A 22,422-nucleotide genomic window follows, 5' to 3' on the forward strand; every position below is an offset into this window, starting at 1 on the left:
ATAATGAGAAACTAGATGCTTTCCTCCCTAAGATCAGGAGCAAGGCAAGGATGTACCCTCTCATCACTGTATTTACCATCATATTGGAAGTATTATTAAGCGTAATAAAACAAAAAAGGAAATAAAAGAAATAATTACAGCAAAGTCACAGGATACGAGGTAAATCTATGATTCACTTGTTTCCCCATACACTATCCCTGAACAATTGGAATTTCAAATTAAAAACACAGCACTAGGCCAAGCATAGTGGCTCATGCCTATAATCCTAGCATTTTGAAAGGCAGAGACGGGAGGATTGCTTTGAGGCCAGGAATTCGAGACCAATCTGGGCAACAGAGTGACATCCCATCTCCACAAAACTTTAAAAAATTACAAAAAAAAAAAATAGCCAGACACGGTGGTATGTGCCTGTAGTCCTAGCTGCTCAGGAGGTTGAGATGGGAGGATCTCTTGAACCCAGGAGTTTGACGTTACAGTTAGCTATGATCACACCACTTCACTCCAGTCTGGATGACAGAGCTAGATCCTGCCTCTTAAAAAAGGGGAAAAGGCCAGGCACGGTGGCTCACGCCTGTAATCCCAGGACTTTGGGAGGCCGAGATGGGTAGATCATGAGGTCAGGAGTTAAGAGACTGGCCTGGCCAACATGGTGAAACCCCGTCTCTACTAAAAATACAACAATGAGCTGGGCATGGTGGTGCACTCCTGTAATCCCAGCTACTCAGGAGGCTGAGGCTGGAGAATCTTGAACCCAGGAGGCAGAGGCTGCAGTGAGCCGAGATTGCGCCATTGCAATCTGGGCAATAGAGTGAGACTCTGTCTCAAAAAAAAAAAAAAGAGGCAGGGGGGTGGACAACAACAACAACAACACACACCCACCCACACACACACACACACAAGACCATTAGCATCAAAAAAAAAGAGAGAAAGAGAAATACTTAGGTATAAATGTAACAAAATATGTGCAAGATCTATATGAGGAAAACAAAAGTCAAATGAAAGGAATCAAAGAAAATTGAAACAAATAAACAGATATTCCACATTCACAAGTAGAAAGACTCTACACTGTCAAGATACCAATTGTTCCCAACTCCATCTATAGATTCAATACAATCCCAATCAAAATCCTTGCAAGTTATTTTGTAGATACTGACAAACTAAAGTTTGTTTCCATATATTCTAAAGTTATGGAAAAGCAAAAGACCCAGAATGGCCAGCACAATATTAAAGAACAACAAAGTCACAGGACTGACATTACCAACTCCAAGATTTACTATAAAAACAGGACTCAAAACAATATGGTATTGGTAAAAGAATAGACAAATAGATCGCTGAAACAGAAGAGAGGGCCCAGAAATAGACCCACACAAATACAGTCAACTGATCTTGTGACAGTGGAGCAAGGGCAATTCATTGGAGCAAAGATAGTCTTGTCAAAACCCACAGAGCTACATACAAAGTTGAAAAGTTCAGAATGAGGAAACTATACAATACAAAGAGTGAATTCTAATGCAAACTATGTATGAACTTTAGTTAATAACATATCAATATTAGTTCATCAATTGTAACAAATGTACCACACTAATGCTAACAAGTGGACGTTAGAAACAGGAAACGGTGTTGGTGGAGGTAGAGGTAGCATATGAAAGCACTCTACTTTTTGCTCGATTTTTCTGTGAATCTAAAATTGTTCTAAAAATTAAAGTCTATTTTAAAAGTTGTAGTAAGGTATATATTAGTAATTCTCACACTGTGTGTGACAGCAAACTCTAGTAACAATTTAAAATATCTACCAATTAGAGACTCATTAAAGATACACTCTTTTTCTCATAAAAAGAAAAAAGGTAGAAAGTCATACTTCCTGTTTTCCAAACTGACAATAAAGCAACAGCAATCAAAACAGTGTGGTACTGCTATCACAGTAATCTTATTGACCAGCAGAGAGTCCAGAAATAAACCCAAGTCTATAGTCAACTGATTTTCAACAAGGATGCCAAGATAATTCAATAAGTAAAGAATAGTCTTTTCAACAAATAGTACTTAGGACAACTGGATAGCCACATGCAAAAGAAAGAAGTTGGACCCTTACTTCATGCCATATACAAAAATTAACTCAAAATGGATCAAAAACCCAAATGTAAGAGCCAAGTCTATAAAAATATTGTGAAAACATGGGAGTAAATCTTCATAATCTCAGTTTTAGCAACACACCAAAAGCATGAATAACTAAGGAAAAAATTAATTAGACTTGATAGAAATTTTAGAATTTTTGTGCTTCAAAAGGACACTGTCAAGAAAGTGATAAGATAACCCACAACATGAGATAAAATATTTACAAATCACATATCTGAATCTGGGACCTGTATCCAGAATATATAAAGAACCCTTACAACTAAGTAATAAAAAGACAACCCAACTGAAAAATGAGCCAAGCATCTAAACAGACATTTCTCCAAAGTAGATATACAAATGGCCCACAAGCACATGAAAAAGATGCTTGACATTATCAGCCATCAGGAATACAAATAGATACCACAATGAGATATCACTGCACACTCACTCAAGGTGGCTAGAATCAAAAAGTCAGGTCATAACAAATGTTGGCAAAGATGTGGAGAAATCAGAACCCTCATTCACTGTTAGTGGGAATAGCAAATTGTGTAGCCACTTTGGAAAACAGTCTGGCAGTTCCTCAAATGGTTAATCACAGAGTTAACATATGACTCAGCAATTTCACACCCAAGTATCTAACAGCAAGACAAATGAAAACATACCCACACAACTTGTATCACAACTATTACTGGCAATATTTATAATAACCAAAAGGTGGAAACAACCCAAAAGTTCATGAACTGATGAGTGCATAAATAAAATGTGGTCTTATCCACATAATAGAAAATCATTCAACCATAAAAAGGAATGAAGTAGTGATAAATTCCACAACATGGATGAACCCTGAACACATTACAGTACGTGAAAGAAGCCGGTCATGAAAAACATACATGAATCCATTTACGTGAAATTTCTGTAACAGGCAAATCCAGGTATCAGTGGTTACTTAGGGCTAGGTAGATGGGTGGATAGAGAGGTGATGGCCAAAGGATATGACGTTTCTTTTTGAAGCAATGGGTACAAATATCTGAATATACTATAAACCACTGAATTTTATTGTTTAAACATATGAATTGTATGCTATATAAACTATATCTCACTAAAAAAAGAAACAAACCTACACATATCAGTCATCTTATTATGACAAAAGTAAACCTGGAGAGCACTGGGGGAAATGTTTTCAACAAATGGAGCTGGTTCAATGAAATATCTATGGAAAGAAAAAAATAAATCCTGTTCCCTACTTTATGCCTTACCCAAAAATCAATTCCAGATGGACTGGGTATCTAACTATAAGAAGTTAAACAATAAAGTTTCCAGGAGATATCATATAAAGACATTTTCGTGACCTTGAGTAGGCAAAAACTTCTTAACCAGGACACAGAAAAGCACTAGCCAAACAGGGAAAGACTGATGAATTGAGCTACATCAAAATTTAGAGCACCTCTTCATCAAGACACCATTAAAAAGTAAAATGGCATGTGACAGAGTGGGGACAAAATGGCTGTGATGAAAATATACATATGAGACAACAACCTCATGTTCAGAATACATATAGAACTCCTGTAGAAGGAAAGAAAATAGACTTGAACAGGCACTTCTCCAAGAAAAGATGTCCAGATGGTCAAATGGATATGAAAAGGTATTTAACCACATTAGTCAGGAATAAAATACAAATTAAAACCACAGAATATCTAAAATTTAGAGTGACAAAAACAAGTGTTGGTGAGGATTTGGGATAACAGATATTAAGAGTGTAAAGTGGAATAATAAACTTACTTCAAGAGTTCATAGTTCTTCTCATTTAACCTCACGGCATTCTCTCTCCAAAATTTCTCAGATTTGTGCACAGGACTCCATTCCAGCCTTCCAGATTTAAGTTCTGAACTGTATTCATCAAATGAACTATAAAAATGTTTAAAGAATTCAAGGTTTATAAGAATCTGACACTTACTCCAAAATTAAGCAAAATAAAATGTCTTCACTTATTATTTAATTACAAAGACTGACCATCCTTTGTACATTAACAAACTACCACTAAACGAACTTTAAACAATTTAAATAATCTTTAATAAATCATGTGAAATGTTATTCAGTGTAGTAAGGTCCAACTCTCCTGTCAAATTTGAATGCTGGGTATGAGACATAAAAATCAACACTTGCTTTCAAAATCCTTACTCCAATATATACATGAATGTGTATAAGAAAAAAATTGATAGATCTATCAGAATTTCTACCATGACACTTGAAATACTTTATTTCCCAGACCAATAGGCAAAATAATATGTTACGTAAAAGCATAGTACTTTAACATAATAAACTCCATTATACTATAAATATCATAAACTATAATAATACATCACAAAAACAAAATCACACGTATTGGCACAATATTTTACAATGTGATGACAAAGAGTATAGACAGAAATAATTGAATTAATCCATTACGGACTAAAGACAAAAGCCTCTGTACATATAACAAACTGCAATTCACCTTAATTTAAAAACCATTCACTGGAGAGTAACTTGATTACTCCAAGCTTTACAGTATGAAAATTTTTAATGTGGTTAGCCAGTAGACAAACACACTGTCAGAACATACTTGGACTTTCTCTCAAGTAAAAATTTAAAAAAGATGCAACCATTCAAATACTAATAGTAATTCAGTATAACCAAGATGTACTAGATAAACTGATCAGAGGGTACCATTTGAATAAAGCAGTAAAACACTTTAATGTAGGGCCAGTTAGTACAAGAAGTAAACTAGTATTTTTAATATTCGTATCCTAATCCTATAATAGCAAAAACAGAGACCAGCCTCTTTTAGCTGCGTCCATCACCCTATTAGCTTTATGTAAATAGTATTTTTCAAATTACCAAATTCAAGGTGAAAAATCAGTAATAATTAGCTAAAATGGATTAAATCATTTAGAAAGCTATCACTAATCTTATTTTTTACAAAAACAGGCCTTAAATGATTATTACAGAGAACCAGTCATCAGTTTTTAATAAACATAGTAACAGAATGTATAGCTGTGAAGCCTATTCCTGGCCTGCCTATTATAATCAATGTATCCATATTTGAAATATTTGAAATTCTAGAATAATAAAAATCATTTTTCTTCCTCCACAAGATCCATTACAAACCACTGATACAGATAACACCTCCCACCTCTGGGAAATCTTTGGGCCTTGGGATTATGGCTGCACTGAATCATCTGGTAAATACATTTCTGGAGCACATACTATGCTGAAGGCGTTTGCAGAGCAGACGGAACCTCACAACAAATCCTGCAAGGTTAACATTTTTATTACTGTTTTACTAAAAGAAAAACAGACTTGAAAAACTCAAGAAGCTTGTGCAAGGTCACACATGGAAAAAGTAGCCAAACAATTCCAAGAATCAGCCTGGCTCCAAACCCTAGTCCACCCAAGACAAGTACCTATTTCCAGAGAGTAACCCTTTAAAAAACGTGCCAATGGTAATTTAAAAACAAAGAATACGAGTGTTAATGGAAAAGATCATCAAGATATGATGTACGAAACAGAAAAAGAACAAGATCCAAAAGAATATGCAGAGCCCCATTTGTGGGTTGTAGGGGGCAGGCAGAGAAGGGCTAGAAGGCTTTTTAGAAGCCAACACAAGAGACATGAGGGAGAGTGAGGCGAGGCAGTGAAGATGGTGGGAGTGGCATGCAGTTCCTTCCATACTGGCTAATTCTTTCCCTGTATATACATTATTTACATTACTTTTAATATTAAAAAATGAGACAAAAGTCCTTCAAAAAGCAGGAAAACAAATACTTTCTCCATATACAGGCAAACCTCCTCCACTAATTAACAAACTACTGTTGTTGCTTAAAAAGACTCTAAGAGAAGACTCTCGAGGAGCTCCAGGGTGGAGTCACATCCTGAGGGAGTAAAGCTGGTCAGAGTTTAGACAGCAAAAAACAGTGGGAATCTCCCCAAATTAGAAGAGATAACACAGTTCTGTCCAACTGTTGCCATGTCAGAATGATGTCTTCCCAGGAGACATTAATGTATTTTAGTGAACTCTCTTGATTTGTATAGGTGACAACAAATTCAGGTTTTCTTAAAATGCTATGCAAGTCGAACAAAGTCCAACAGATCCAGCACATGAGAATTAAAAAGAATAACACACCTAAGGTCCTGGACACTCTCTCCAAGTTTTTCCAAAAGAAATTTGATATCTTCGCTGATATCTTCATCATCGTACTTCTGCTGCTCCAAGTTCTCCAACTGTTTCAGAACTTTGCACTGAATCATAGCCAGGGCATATTCTTGGCGAGTTTCTCTTTCAGTTGATTTTTCTAAAAAGTTCTGGGTTAGACAAAGTGATAGTGAGAAACTACATAATTTGTCATGTGATGTTCACAGACCTCTGCACATTCTTTTATAGTCTCTCTCCTCCTCCTATTCTCAAGTTTAACTATCACCTTGAAGTGGATGACTCTATCTCAAATCCTTACTTCGCTCCTGAGTGTCTGTCCCATATCAGAAGCCTACTTCTGATCACTTTTGTATTTCCTGGATTACTAAACATCTTTAATTATTGACCCAGATGAGCCCTACAACACTGAACACGTTTACAATGAAATCCACCAGAATCCTTTCTCATGGCCTTGCTCTGGCTGTGAGCTCTCGTTTGTTGCCCACCTAAAGCACACAGGATACTAAGAAAGAGTGTTTCTTCAAGTTCGCAGTCAAGCCAAGTTCTCCAGTTCCCAGTCTGTCACCATTTTCCCACGTCTATAATAAAATTGTAAGTGCACAAGGGACAACAATTTTTTAAACTCCCTTGTTTGAACAATTATCAGAAAAGTTTTGCAACATTCAGGCAAATTCCTGAGTTCTCTTCTAGGATTTTCTATTTCTAAGAGTACTTAAGAAAACAACAAAAGAATCCACAAATTTGTAAAAATAAGCTGTCATGGAATTAAGCAATGTTTCTAAGTAAGGACCAGGCTAAACTCTTGGAACAAGAAGCAACAACACAGACCTCTATTTTCAAAAAAGTTACTTTCACCAAGCTGGTTTAAAAAGCCTGTCAAATTAAAAAAAAAAAAAAAAAAAAAAAAAAAAAAAAAAAACACACACAGTAACAATTAACTCCAATTGTAACAAAATTTGAATATTTTTCTTTTTACAAGTAAGTTCTATCCCTAATAATGAGGCTGAACAAATGCACAAAGTGATTTAGCTTAGCATGTGGAAGTCAGTGAAACCAATGCCCACCAACCTTCCCTTTATGTTTCTACCAGATTTTAAGTACCCTGAGAGTAGTTTGCCTTATTTTTCTTTCTAGCACAAGTGCTCAGCTCAGAGTTGATATTTAATAATAAAATATTTGTGAACCTAATATTCCTCCTCAGTGCTTACATCGATAGATATGAGAAATTACTTGCAATCCTCCTTATTATGAATAGATGAGTAGAGTAACAGCAACAGTATAACTAAATTAATTTGCTTTTAAAATTACTTCAAAACTAAAACATGAACGTCCACTCAGGTATGATGGATTTAAGAACCTACTGAACCAACCTCTCTCTGGCAGAAAACAACTATAAAACCTGAACAGACTGAAAACGCAACTACTTAAAAAAAACAGTAAATAGAAGCAGACAGACTCTGGTATGAAGTTCATACTCACATACAGTAGGGAAGTCAAGGAACAATACAAGTACGTTCCTGTCACTGCAATTTTTATCCTGAAGCTAAGGCACAGTGGCAGAGAAGCCACAGAAAAGCCAAAAATAGTCTTTCTGCCCTGGGGAACCAGAAAAGTGAAGCTGGAAAAACATGAACGCTGAGGGGTAAGGCTGGGGGGAGCCCCAGAAAACAAAGAGCAATAAAGGAGACCCAAATCCTGTCTGAATACAGCTCCAGAATGAACCAGATACTAGAACAAAGACTTCAAAGCAATTATTATAAAAATCCTCAATGAAATAAAATGCTTTCAATACATGAAAAATTTCAAACAAAAAAGGTATAAATTATTTAAAAAGAAACAGAAATCCTAGAAGTAAAACTACAATTTCTGAAATCAAAAAATCAGCTGATGGACTTAAGAACCAAGTGGAGATAAAACAGAAAAAGAGTAAGTGAACTTGAAAATAAGTTAAAATTATCCAAGGAGAAGAATGAAGAGATAAAAGATTTTTTTTAACAAATGAATAGAGACTCAGTAATCTGTTACATATTATCAAATGACCCAACACATGAGCAAATGGGATACCAAAAGGAGAGGTGGAAGAGAATGGGGTTGATATTTTATTTGAAGAAATAATAGCTGAAAGTTTCCCAAATTCAATGTCAGAGAAATTTTCAGACACAAGATGTCCAGTGAACACCAAGCCCAAGGAAAGGCATAGCATTGTCAAGCCAACAAAAAGTTTAAAGAATATTTTTGTTGCCTATAGAATTCTGAGTTTATAATTCACAAACAGACAAAACTAAAATATAAGAACCAAAGTGATCCTGGTAAACTTCAAGACTATTGAAGTTAACAAAGCTTCCATCTACTTAAAGTCGAAAGTATTCATTTCAGAGAGAGAGGACAGTTCAGTTTGAACTGTTATCTTCAGTCAGAAAAACAAAACTACGATTCTGTGATTTTTTCATCAGGTTACTTCTGAATTTCTATCATGTTACTGTTTTATCCTTTCATGTAAAACATTGTGAACAAAGTGTATATTTACTGGTTCAATTTTAAATATATTCCAGAGACTCCATTTCCAGGAATGGTAAAGTGGCTTCTATCGGATCAACCCTTCCATAGAAACCAACTATAAAATCTGGATGAAATATAAAAGATTACCTGAAGGAACAAAAGGTAGCAGAAACTAGAATGGAGTCTAGATATGAAAAAAAGAAAGGAATGACACTAGGAAAATTTCTAGTTTTATATATGGCTCTCTTCCTGAAGATAGGCTCCACTCAGAAAAATGCAGGTAAAACTCAAGACGGAAACCACAGCCTCAATTGCCTAAGGAGACAGAGGACAGTTCAGAGTGACGATAGCAGCTAGAAAGTGAGAGGTGAAATCAGAGAGAAACATAAAGGAGACCCAAATTCTGCATATGAACTCTGCCCAAATCTCTAGCTGACCAGGGACCTATGCAATGCAAGGACAAACTCCCAGCAGCCCAGCTACATCTAAAAGAACTGAAAAAATATTTAAGCTGCTTCTCACCACAGGAAGAGAGAGCTTGGAGTTGGAGCCCAGCCAAGTTAACTGCCTGCTAAAGAACCTCAATGTCCTATGGAGGAACATAACAGAAACCAGTTCTAGGATGTATGATTTACAACATTCAGAATATACTCCCAAATTAATAAGCATATGAAGAAACAGGAAAATGTGACCAACACTCAAGAGAAAAGTCAGAGAAAGACCAACCCTGAGATGAATTAGATATCGGAGTTTGCAGAAAAAGATTTAAAGTAAACATTACGACTATGACCAAAGAAAAAAACGGTACCAATAAAAAAGCAAAAAAAGAAAGTTCAGTGGAGACACAGACACTAAATTCCCAAATGGAAATCCTAGAAATAAAAATATAGATGATTTGAAATTTTAAAATTTACAAAAGAGCCTAAAAGTAAACTGGAGATGACAAAGGAGTCAGTGAACATGAAGACACAACAATAGAAATTATTCAATTTCAGAGACAGATAGAAAAAAATACTGTTTATTCCCTCCCACAAACAAAGTGAACAAAGGCTCGGTGACTTGCAGTGCAATATCAAAAGGTCTAACGTAAGTGGAATTAGAATGCCAGAAGGCAAGGATAATTAAAAAGGTGCAAATGTATACCTGAAAATATAATGGCCAAAATTTTCCATCTTTAGCAAAAGATACAACTCTACAAATCTGTAAGTTCAGTAAATACTAGGAAAGGTAGATACAAATAAAACTAAATCCAGACACATCACAGTCAATCTTCAGAAAACCAAATATAGTAAAATTTTCATAGCAACCAGAAAAAGATAACACATTATATACAGGGAACAAAAATACAAAGGAAAGGTGACTTCTCGTCAGAAATTATGGAGATAATTCTGCTGAGAGAGAGTATTAAAAAAAGAGAGAGAAAAATAAAGGAGAAATGTCAGAAGAAAGTGGATGATATCTTGAAAGTACTGAAAGAAAAAAAAAATTATATCCAGCAAAAATATCCTTCCAGAATAAAGGTAAAATAAAATCATTTTTTATAATAAAACTGAGATAATCAGTCACCAGCAGACATACGCTGGAAGATATCCAAAAGCAGGGATTGGCTAACATTTTCTGTGAAAGGCTGAAGAGTAAATATTTTAGGCTTTGCAGTCTGTCACAACTGCACAATTCTACTATTACGGTGCAAAAGCAGTCATTAAAAAACATAAATGAGCAAAGCAGTGTTCCAATAAAGCTTTATTTATAAAAACAGGTGGACCACATTTGGCCCATAGGCTTCCAAAGTTTGCTGATCCCTGGGCTAAAGAAAATTCTGCAGCTAAAGGAAAGTGATACCACAAGCGGAAAGCTGAGTGTCCAGAAAAGAAAAAAGAACTGCAGATATCATATTAATATATAGCTGGATAAATATAAAACACTATTTCTCCCTTTTTACTTCCATAATATACATGAGATTGCTTAAAGCACAGGTTAAAACCCTGTATTGTAGGGCTTATAACATGTAAATACAGTAATATGACAATTGTAGCATGAAAGACTACAAGTGCTCACATTTTCCATAAGCTAGTACAATAGAAAGGATGTGGACTTTGACTCCAAAATCACCTCTAAGAAATAAAATAGTGCAAAAAGAAACAGTTAAAGACCCCAAAGAAATGTTATGATAATTTTTTTAAATTTATTAATATATAACAGATGGACCTATTTGGGGAGTACATGTGACATTTTGATACAATCATATATAATTTATAATTATCAAATCAAGGTAATTGGGATGCCCACCACTTTAAACATTTATCTTTTCTTTATGTTGGGAACATCTAAATTATTATCTTCTAGCTATTCTGAAATATACAGTAGATTACTGGTTACTATCAACCTGCTGAATTGTACATTAGGTCTTATTTCTTCTATATAACTGTATTTTTGTACCCATTAACCAATCTCACTTCATCCCCTCCTATCCCGGTACCCTTCTCAGCCTCTGACAACTGAAGATTATTCAGCCATAGAAAAGAATGAAATTCTCTCATCTGCAGCAACATGGACAGAACTGGAGATCATTACGGTAAGTAAAATGAAATTTTTAAAGGATGCACTTAACCCAAGAGAAAGCAAAAATGGAAGACAGAAGAACAAAAAAACAGATAAGCAAAGAGAAAACAAAGAGTAAAATGGTAGGCCTAAATCCAATCATATCAACAGTTATTGTAAATGCCAGTGAACTAAATACTCCAGTTAAGAGGCAGAAATTATTTGAATAGATAAAAATGTAAGACCCAAGAATGTGTTGCCTAAAAGAGACAAACTAAATATGACACAGGCAAGTTGAAACTAAGAAGGAAAAAGATATAGCATGCAACCGTAAGCGTAAGAATGCTGCAGTGTGATATTAACTTCAAATAAAGTAAACAAAGAGCACTACCAGTGATAAAGAAGGATATTTCACAATGATACAAAGGCCAATTCACCAGGAAAATGTAACATTCGTAAGTGTTTTAATTACAGAGCTTCAAAATTCATGAAGCAAAAATTGACAAAACTGAAGAAAGAAATAGACAAATCCACAATAATAGCTAGAGATTTTAACAGCTCTCTCAGCAATTGATAGAACCACTAAACAAAAAAATCAGTACACAGATCTAAATAACACTGTCAACCACCCTGACCTAAATGACACAGAACACAACTCCACTTGCAAAATATGCATTCTTTTAAGTGCACTTGGTACATCCACTATGACAGACTATAAGACAAGCCATAAAATGAGTCTCAAATTTCAAAGGATTGAATTCTTACAGAATATGTTCTTAACCATAACAGAATTAAGCTAAAGACCAGTAACTTTCTACTTGGAAATTTAACAATGCACTCCTATGTAATCCAAAGTCAAAGAAGAAATCATGATGTATGACACTAATATTATTACATGCTTGTCTCCTTTATTAAAATGTGAGATCCTAGTAAATAGGACATACTAGATATCACAGATTATGTTTAATTCTTTTCTTAATCCCCAGTTCCTTGTATGACTACTTCTACAAACTATTCTCTTTCAGAACACCTGTTATTTCTTTCTAAACAAATTATTTTCTGAGACCTTCAACTATGGGGAGGCGTAAATCTGTTAACCTCTTACTCTTTTTTTTTTTTTTTTTTTTTTTGAGACAGAGTCTCGCTCTGTCGCCCAGGCTGGAGTGTAGTGGCCGGATCTCAGCTCACTGCAAGCTCCGCCTCCCGGGTTCGGGCCATTCTCCTGTCTCAGCCTCCTGAGTAGCTGGGACTACAGGCGCCCGCCACCTCGCCCGGCTAGTTTTTTGTATTTTTTAGTAGAGACGGGGTTTCACCGTGTTAGCCAGGATGGTCTCGATCTCCTGACCTAGTGATCCACCCGTCTCGGCCTCCCAAAGTGCTGGGATTACAGGCTTGAGCCACCGCGCCCGGCCAACCGCTTACTCTTATAAAACTCTTCCTCTCTTCCTTCCCTTTTGTGAGATTTCACTTATTTTTCTACTAAACTTTCTACGGTCTTTTCCAGTTACTTTTCCTATTACCCTCTCTTCTAACTTTAGAAACATATCACAGCTCTTTTGTTTATGTCTTTTGTTAATTTCATTACATGTATTTGTTGACCAGAGAATTAAACTCCATCTTTAAGATATTATCGGCTGAACGCGATGGCTCATGCCTGTAATCCCAGCACTTTGGGAGGCCAAGGCAAGTGGATTACCTGAGGTCAGGGGTTCTAGATCAGCCTGGTCAACACAGTGAAACCCCATCTCTACTAAAAATACAAAAATTAGCCGGGCGTGGTGCTGCATGGAAGGCTGAGGCAGGAGAATCGCTTGAACACAGGAGGTACAGGTTGCAGCAAGCTGAGATCACACCACTGCACTCCAGCCTCGGCAACAGAGTCAGACTCTGTCTCAAAAAAAAAAAAAAAGAAAAAAAAAAACAAGATATTATCATAACTAATGGCTTCAACTATAACTTCAACACATTCAATAACTAATGTAGAACAGCCCTATGGTATTCTTCTAAAACGAACTTCTCTTTCAAATGCTGTCCAAAATAACAGCATTTCAAAGATTAGTCATTTTTGATTCTCCCTTTTTCTTCAACTGCGTGAAATCAATCATTAAGCCTTCTCTATTCTTCTTTAAATACATATTCTCATTTCATTGCTTCATCTTACTATAAAAAATGAAAAGAAGGAATAAATGGGTTATAAAAAGTAGTTAAGAAACTGAATCTGTCAGAAACAATCTACTTAATCTGGCAGCAACACTTTCTTTGAAATACGTTATTCTTTCTCTAAAAGTAAATGATATCTTCACCTCAACAAAAGCAAAAGTGACCAATCCAGTATAAACATCATTTTTGCCTTTGGCAAATTAATGGTGCAGAGGGATGTTGACATCTCTAAGAACAAGGTGGAATCAGGTGACAATTCAGATCTTTCTGTCAGCAAAACTGAATTGCTGGCCTTGTAAAATATATGTGAAAGCAGTGCTTTAAAAACCATCGGTGGTGAAGACCGGTTTTGCTTGTTTTTTGATTTTTCAATCAGTCATGAACAAATACTTTTATAAAACACAGTAAGAATGAATTTTAAGACATGTAAAATACAAGTTCAATTTTCCTATAAAATTCAATAAACCATTATTCTGTCAAATTCCCACAAGTTTCTAAATGCTGACTTTCACTTTCTGTACTTATCCATTGCAGGTTACTAAAAAACAGTTCACTGCACTGCACTGATAATGTGGACCACACTTTAAAAAAATGCTGTATTAAAGGACTCACCTCAAAATTTAAAAAGTCTCAGTCTTACGAGACCTCATCCAAACCTAGTATCTACTAAGCAAGATAGAGGTTAGGCAAAGAGGTTGAGGCAGAATTCCTGAAACAGGGGATAAGGGACAGACTCCAGAATAAAATTTCTTCCCGGCAATACTTCCATGCCATAGCCGTGGCCAGAACAGCCCCACACACTCAGCCTAGAGCTAGCCTCTTTGAAAGAGTTATTACTATGAACTGCCTGCATGGAAAAATGCATGTACATGTGTGTGCATGTTTATGACTAGTGAGTATACATGTGTAGATGTGAATTAAACATCATGATTAATCTATCTAATTTGGCTGTAATTCTTAAGCCTTTCTGATGAAAAGCGTATCACTGTAAAAATATGATTCACTTTATCTGACATATAATGTAGGCTTTTGACTAAGCAGAGCCCAAAAGAGAAATCAAATGCACAACATACAGATGTAAAACTCCAGGCAACAAAGATGATCTTCAATGTCTTTATCAGTCACAGCCCCAAAACATCCTAATTTATTTTAGGACCTAAAGACTGACAAATCAATTTAACCAACAGCAGTAATATATGCAGAGACCTGGAGTTCAGCATGTACTATGAATAAGTGAGATGGACATTTTCAAAAATAAAATTCATCCAGCCAAATGGAAAAATAATAATAATCATTTGCAGCTGCTAGATTTGTTCAGCTCACAGTAGCTCAGCAAGCTTTCTAAAGCCTCCCACAAAAAAATATTTCCCTAAGTTTTAGGATGTATCTGTACTATCTTCAAATAACCTCATCAGTAAAATCTTTTTTAAAGGTTATAGGAACTTGAAAATTACTTTAAAAATCATCATTTTTAAAATCAGTTTGATGGTATAAATCAAATGGCTTCACTATATCTTTATGAATGGCTCAATTTTAGTTCCACTGTGCATATCAAAATTGTGGATGTCTAAAGATGTTCTTCTTTCTGCTCTTAGCATATTCACATAATGATTGCATTACCCCAAATTTAGCGTACGAGGGCCGGGCGCGGTGGCTCAAGCCTGTAATCCCAGCACTTTGGGAGGCTGAGACAGGTGGATCACGAGGTCAGGAGATCAAGACCATCCTGGCTAATATGGTGAAACCCTGTCTCTACTAAAAAATACAAAAAACTAGCCGGGCGAGGTGGCAGGCGCCTGTAGTCCCAGCTACTCGGGAGGCTGAGGCAGGAGAATGGCGTAAACCCAGGAGGCGGAGCTTGCAGTGAGCTGAGATCCGGCCACTGTACTCCAGGCTGGGCGACAGAGTGAGACTCCGTCTCAAAAAAAAAAAAAAAAAAAAAAAATTTAGCGTATGAGAATCTAAAAAAAACTAGTGTTTCTGCCATTGGATTGGGTCTATTTTAAATATTCTGAAACCCCAAATTAGGCAATAGAAGCCCATAAATTATTAAATTCTATGCATTATAGGTAAAAATTTGAAATTATAAATATAGTTTAAATAAGATTTTTAAATCTTTCTAAATATTAGTAACATATTCATGCTGTCTCTTTTAAAGCAAACAAAACAGCACTAGATCTTTACCTGGGCTTAATATTAACTTAGCAAGAATCCAACTTACAGAGATAAAGAGGAAAATGTTATTATTCCATGATTTTATGGAGAAAAAAGGCAGGGAAATAAATACATATTGTATATTTACTATTGCAGACACTTTAACTGTTATTTCATGGATTCCTTACCGAATGTTTAAATGAGTTTAAATGAGTTAAGTACCATCTACCACCTTTCACCATAAAGAAACTAGCTCTGGGAGTTCAAGCCACTCTCCCAACACTAAACAATCAAGTGCTGGAATTCACACCTAGGTCTATGCACTCCAGAGAGACTCCTGTCTATCCTTCTACTGCACCATTACGAAAGAGCTACTCTACTCTATTTCTCAAATTTCCATAAAAGTGCATAATTAATTCAGAAAGCTCCCAAATTAGGTCAAAAGAAAAAAAACTTAGGAATCTCAGTCTGGCTCTACACTTATGGTGACTTTTTGAGCTTTGTATATCGTAAACACAGTGACTTCATCAAGTTACTCTATCAAAACAAAGGTTTAAACAAAATGCAAAGGTTCCGAGAAAAGGTATTCTATCTTATGCATCTTTCCACACACTCAGTAACCAACAAATTGCCTTACACATATTGGTCTTCAATAAACATTTGATGCACTGATAGATGAATAAATACAAGAGGAAAAATGGAAGAGAAAAGGAGAAGGAAGAACTTAAATCAATTAATATCAACTAACATCTCTCTTCTGTGATATTACAGTATTAGATATGTGCTTCCAATAACCTTTTATTTTAACTAATGATTCAAAATGAAAAATAATGGAGGGGAGGAGGAACTAAGTGGGGACAAAAAAGTAGGGTATGTGGGAAGCTTAGATAGAATATCATATAATGATTAAAGCAGCTTTTGCTGGGCTTTAGATTAAATCTCAGCTCACTATTAAAAAGTAGTACCTGGACCAGGTGCAGTGGCTCATGCCTGTAATCCCAGCACTTTGGGAGGCTGAGGCGGGCAGATCACTTGAGGTCAGGAGTTTGAGACCAGCCTGGCCAACATGACGAAACCCCGTCTCTATCAAAAATACAAAAATTAGGTGGGTGTGGTGGCACATGCCTGTAGTCCCAGCTACTACGGAGGGCTGAGGCAGGAGAATTGCTTGAACCCGGGAGGCAAGAGGTGGCAGTGAGCCAAGATCATGTCACTGCACTCTAGCCTGGGCAATACAGCAAGACTCTGTCTCAAAAAGAAAAAAAATTATTAGTACCTGGTTTTTCATAGAAACTTGCAGTACTTAAAGTATTTTCTAAATAATAAGTCATGTAGTCTCTTGAAACTGAGAGAAAAAGATATAAGGGAAAGAATATTCTTTGAAAAAACAGGACAGCTAAAATAAGACCCCAACTTCTATTACAGCTCTTCCCCACACCTCTATTTCACCTTAAATGGACAAGTTATTAATGAATTATCAAAAGCCTATAACAAGAAATAATTATAAATTTTTACAATCTTTAACAATTTGAAAAATAGATATTTTAACTTCAAAAAATATATAACATACAGAAAAGAACACGTAGAGGTAAATGCCACATTAACTACTTAGGAAACAGCTGACCTTTCCATTGCCCATCAGTGAAAGTCACACAAAAGATAATAAAAACAATAATAATTCATCTTTCTAAGATAATCTAATTGCAAAGACATTGAGTCAAAGGTTACCATCTTTCCTAACAGTTTAGCAATTATAAAATCTATCTCCTTTTCTGAAAAAAGCTTTCAGTACCAAGTTTATTAACAGCTTCCAATTTAGACAAAAGTCCATGCACTAACAGAAAATAGGGACCCTCTCTCTCTAGTCTTGCTTTCTGTGATACGCTCATCAGATTAAGTAAACATGTTTTTACTTCTCTCTTAATTTTTAAAATGTGAACATTCAGTAACTGGGCCAGTCTTTACTTCCAGGTAACTTTTTCATTGGATCGCAATTTCCTTGTAAATAACACACTTTCATTCCAAAAGGCTTTCCACTATTCTTTCTGTCTAGGTAACATCCAAAGACAAACCCCACAGAGACAACTATGTGAACCCAGTGTTCACATAACCTGAAGTAAGTTCACCATGACTGCTGTAGCCCTGGTGCCAACAACCAACCCACGACCAGCTCTTTATAGTCACAAATATTTACTGAGGGTCTATTAGGTGCCAAAGGTTCATTTAGCACATATTTTTCAAAGGGTATTATCATGTGAGCATCAACAAAGTAACAGATGTAGGAGAGATGATATTACTCTCACAGGACACATGAAAAAAACTAAAGCACGGAGAGGCTAAGCAACTTGGCCAAAAGCCTGGAGGCCAGCCCAAGAGCCCAGAGAACCTGACTGCCACTGCACATGCCAGGACACTCACTACAGGCCTGAGTGCATACAGACTTTGTAGTGAGGAACGTCAAGCATGATCCACCCAAATCATGAAGAGATGAGATGTCAAAGACTCCTTCAGCTATTCAGTGCCTACTGCAATTCACCCAGAGTTGAAGCCTAGTTGTATGTAGTAAAGGAACAGAGATAAACTGCAGGTTTTAAAACATCAAGGGGGCTCCATATGTGGGAGTGATATTGTGGGTAATTTACAATTTTACTTAATATTTTTCTATCGTATCTTTTTAACTATAAACCATATTATTTTTATAACAGTAAAAGATCAAACTAGCTCTATTTTTGCAAATGGTAGATGCTTAATTTACACTAGAACATTTTGACAAAATAAAGGCTCCTGTGACAACTGTAGAATTAAAAAAAGGAAAGACCAGGGAGAAACTCAAAACTAAGACAAATGGAACAGAAGGAGCATTAAGCCCTCAGAGAACAAATTTATTGAATTGAAAAGATGCAATATCTATTGTGCCACAGTGAACAAATTTAAAAGAGGAATCAGATATTATTCCATGTTCCCTCAGAGCAGGAGAGTACAGAATAAAGTGCTAAAAGTAGATCTGACGAAGGGTCTTATTTGAAGGTGCCATGCTTGGTGAGTGATGCCCAAGAGTGTGAACGCAAGTTAGTGTCAGGTGATAACCAGGATGACTGAAATATTCATGTTGGCCCCACTAGTTCTATGCCCAGAGTGGTAGGGGCAAAAGATCCATTCACAGAACAAGTCTGTGCCTTCAGAAAGTAAACAGCCACAAATCCCAGGATTGCATCTTCAAGAGCCAGATTCATATGCTGTATTTACTCTCTCAGAATTCACCTGGGTCAGGGAAAGGAGTAACAAATCCTACAAGAACAAATTACTGATGATTCTAGAAGATTCTTTCTTCACTTGTTAACATTCAACCTCTCCCCACCATTGCACTTCCAAGATAACTATTCCTGGTTCAAAAGGCCCCTTGAGCTCTCTCTTCTCCTCACACCCCCTTTCAAAAGGCCCCTCGGGCCCTGTCTCCTCCTCATACCCCTCTCCTCTGGCTGTCCGTCTCTCTTCTACTGCCTTTCCTCCCTTGGTCACTCATCACTGCATTGCACTGGCAGTGCTTATTCATGTCGACTGTCTTCACCAAACCATAAGACCTTCGATGTCCAGCTCTATCTTGGTCATCTGTGTCCCCTAATAATTAGCATAGCCCCTGGCACATACATGGAATCCACAACTGTTTTGTGATTTAGGAGAGATTGGCAAAAGACTCCATTTCTGGAATTTTTTACTTTAAATAAATAAGAATATGGATAATGAAGCACTTGAGTAGAAGAAAAAAATACATTCAGTTTACCTACTAAAATACTTCAAAGTAAAGCCTTATTAATACAACCTTAATGACTTAAGAACTGATTATTATTTTAGCTGGACTGAAATTTACTGTGACAACTCATGTGGACAGTGTGTGCAGGAAATACGAAGAGCAGAGGCACCATGGGGAGGGAGAGAAGCAAGGAGGCTCCGCATTTGCCTGTTTCTCAAGAGTGAACTTCAAGGACCACAGAATGATTTTTATAGGAAAAAGAGTGTTACTTTCATAAATAAACATAATCGAAAGAAAATCTAATGCCTAGCCCAACACCTAGTCAATAGCTGGTCAGTGATTATCACACCCAGCAGGCCACACCTGGATCTCACTGTACAGTCTCCCAGAATCCACACTGAGCACCACTCCTCCATGCCATCACTCACTCACTCAGCCCTTGCAGGCAGCCAGGAAATACACGGGGCTCAACACATCCAGCTGGTATTTTAAGCAAAGAAATCTTCCCCTGATGTTAGCTTCGGTTTTCCTTTCCACGTTTCCCCCTTTATAATGCCAGTCTTAAGGTTCCTGAGAAAACGCAACAAGACAAGAAAAAAAGGAGATGGCAGGGTGGTTAAGAGGACAGCTTTGGAGCTGGGAAGATCTCAGTGAAATTCCAATCCTTTCACTTACTGAGGAATTATCTCCGAGTATTGGTTTCCTTATCAATAAAATAAAAATAGTAATAGAACTTATTGGGTAATCATGAAGTTTAAATAAGGCAATGCATAAAAATTACTTAATAAATTTTAACAATTATTATTCTCTGCATCAAAGACAGATTAGCATGATGGTTAAAAGCATGCATCATATTGCCTGAGTTTAAATTCCTGCTCTGCCACTTCCTAGCTATTCTGGCAAATTACTTAACCTCTCGTGTCCTAGTGACCACTAAATGGAGTTCCTGGGACAAGTATATATGGAATACATTTAAAGTAATTAGGACAGTGCCTGACACAGAATAAGCGTTCAGTAGACATTAGCTGTTATTAACTACAGACATCTAGAAAAGAGTTCCTGCACATCAAATTTTAAAATTTGGAAGGTGACAAATGCTATGAATAAGCAATTTATAGAAAGAATATAAATGGCCAATAATATTAAAAGATGCTCAGCCTCATTCATTATTAACGGAATGCAAATTTAAAACAATGATTTAGTTTTCCAACCAAGATTTTGTAAAAATTAAAAGGGTAATATTAAATCATAGTGAGCAGAAAAATATGCACTCCCAATATATAGTTGATGGAAATGTAAATCTGCACATTTTTGAAAACTGTATGATATTATCTATCAAAAGTGTAGGCCAGGTGCTGTGGCTAACACCTATAATCCCACAATTTTTGGAAGGCTGAGGGAGGAGGGCTGCTTGAGCCCAGCAGTTCATCATCACCTTGGGCAACGAAGCAAGATCCCTTCTCTACAAAAGATTTTATTTTTTAAATTAGCCAAGCTCAGTGGCATGCATCTACAGTCCCAGCTACTTGGGAGGCTGAGGCAGGAGTATCCCTCAAGCTCAGGAGTCCGAGGTTGCAGTGAGCTATGATCACGCCACTCTAGTCCAGCCTGGGTGACAGAGTAAAAATCTTGTCTAAAAAAAAAAAGGTGGGGTGCAGTGGCTCATGCCTGTAATCTTGGCACTTTGGGAGGCCAAGGCAGGTGGATCACCTGAGGTCAGGAGTTCGAGACCAGCCTGGGAAACATAGTAAAACTCTGTCTCTACTAAAAACATAAAAATTAGTTGAACATGGTGGTGCATGCCTGTGATCCCAGCTACTCAGGAGCCTGAGGCACGAGAAATGCTTGAATCCAGGAGGTGGAGGTTGCGGTGAGCCGAGATTGCACCACTGCACTCCAGCTTGGGCAACATGGTGAGACTGTCTTAAAAAAATAAAAATGAAAAAGTATAAAAACACATTCTTTTGACCCAGCAGTTCCATCTCCAGAACTAAATCCAAAAGAAATATTCATCAAAGTGGGCAAACATATGTAAAAGAAACTAGAAACACCACCACATGGCCATCAACAGAGCACTGGTTAAATACACAGCTTTACACCAACACAGTGGAAAATAGCCATTAAAAAAATACTGAATATCCACATATACAGAAATGAAAACATATTCACTATATATTAAGAATAAAGTTATAGACAAGTATAACATGTCATTTTTATTTCTAAATATAAAACAAAATTACACATCTATTTATTTATCTCTGTGCTTAGAAACATCTGAAAGATGCTAGTAATTATATTTGGCAAATGTGATATTTACATTATTTAAATTTTTGCAATACATGTGTACCACTTTTTATTTTCATTTTTTTTTTTTTTTTTGAGACGGAGTCTCACTCTGTCACCCAGGCTGGAGTGCAGTGGCACGATCTCAGCTCACTGCAACCTCTGATTCCCTGGTTCAAGCAATTCTCCTGCCTCAGCCTCCTGAGCAGCTGGGATTACAGGCACGCGCCACCATGCCCAGCTAATTTTTGTGTTTTTAGTAGAGACGGGGTTTCACCATGTTGGCCAGGATGCTCTCGATCTCCTGACCTCATGATCCGCCTGCCTCGGCCTCCCAAAGTGCTGGAATTACAGGCATGAACCACCACACCCAGCCCCACTTTTTATTTTTTACTTGTTTTTTAAAGAAAGTATAAGAACAAAAATGGTTAAAAGCACAGATTCTACAGCCAACATTCTGGATTTGCAAGTCTGCTACCTATCAGCAATGTGACCTCTATGCCTCAGTATTCCCAATGTATAGCAATGACACCTATACGTTAACAGTAACAACGGTAACTGTTAAGTTACAGAGCTCTGGTGAGCATTAAATGAGTTAAATGGAAAGATCTTAGAACAAAGTATGGCAGAGGATAGGCACTATATGGGACATGTCCACTATTACTAACCTTGAATAGCATTCTTAGATTACTTCAACCAAGCCATCCCACAGAAGCCCATCTAAAGTAAC

At 36.6% G+C, this 22,422-nt stretch overlaps 1 protein-coding gene across 2 annotated transcripts in view; it reads right to left on the minus strand.

The window, feature by feature from the left end:
- Positions 1-22,422, minus strand: part of ATP6V1H (ATPase H+ transporting V1 subunit H) — a 120,593-nt gene that overhangs the window by 41,852 nt on the left and 56,319 nt on the right. For both annotated transcript variants that reach the window (XM_015145373.3, XM_015145372.3), the window contains 2 exons: positions 6,275-6,453; positions 3,892-4,017 (listed from right to left, as the gene is read on the minus strand). In XM_015145373.3, the coding sequence (XP_015000859.1) occupies positions 3,892-4,017; positions 6,275-6,453 (305 nt within the window). The remainder of the gene's footprint in view (positions 1-3,891; positions 4,018-6,274; positions 6,454-22,422) is intronic.

This window comes from Macaca mulatta, chromosome 8 (assembly GCF_049350105.2).
Source record: "Macaca mulatta isolate MMU2019108-1 chromosome 8, T2T-MMU8v2.0, whole genome shotgun sequence".
Lineage (NCBI taxonomy): Eukaryota > Metazoa > Chordata > Mammalia > Primates > Cercopithecidae > Macaca > Macaca mulatta.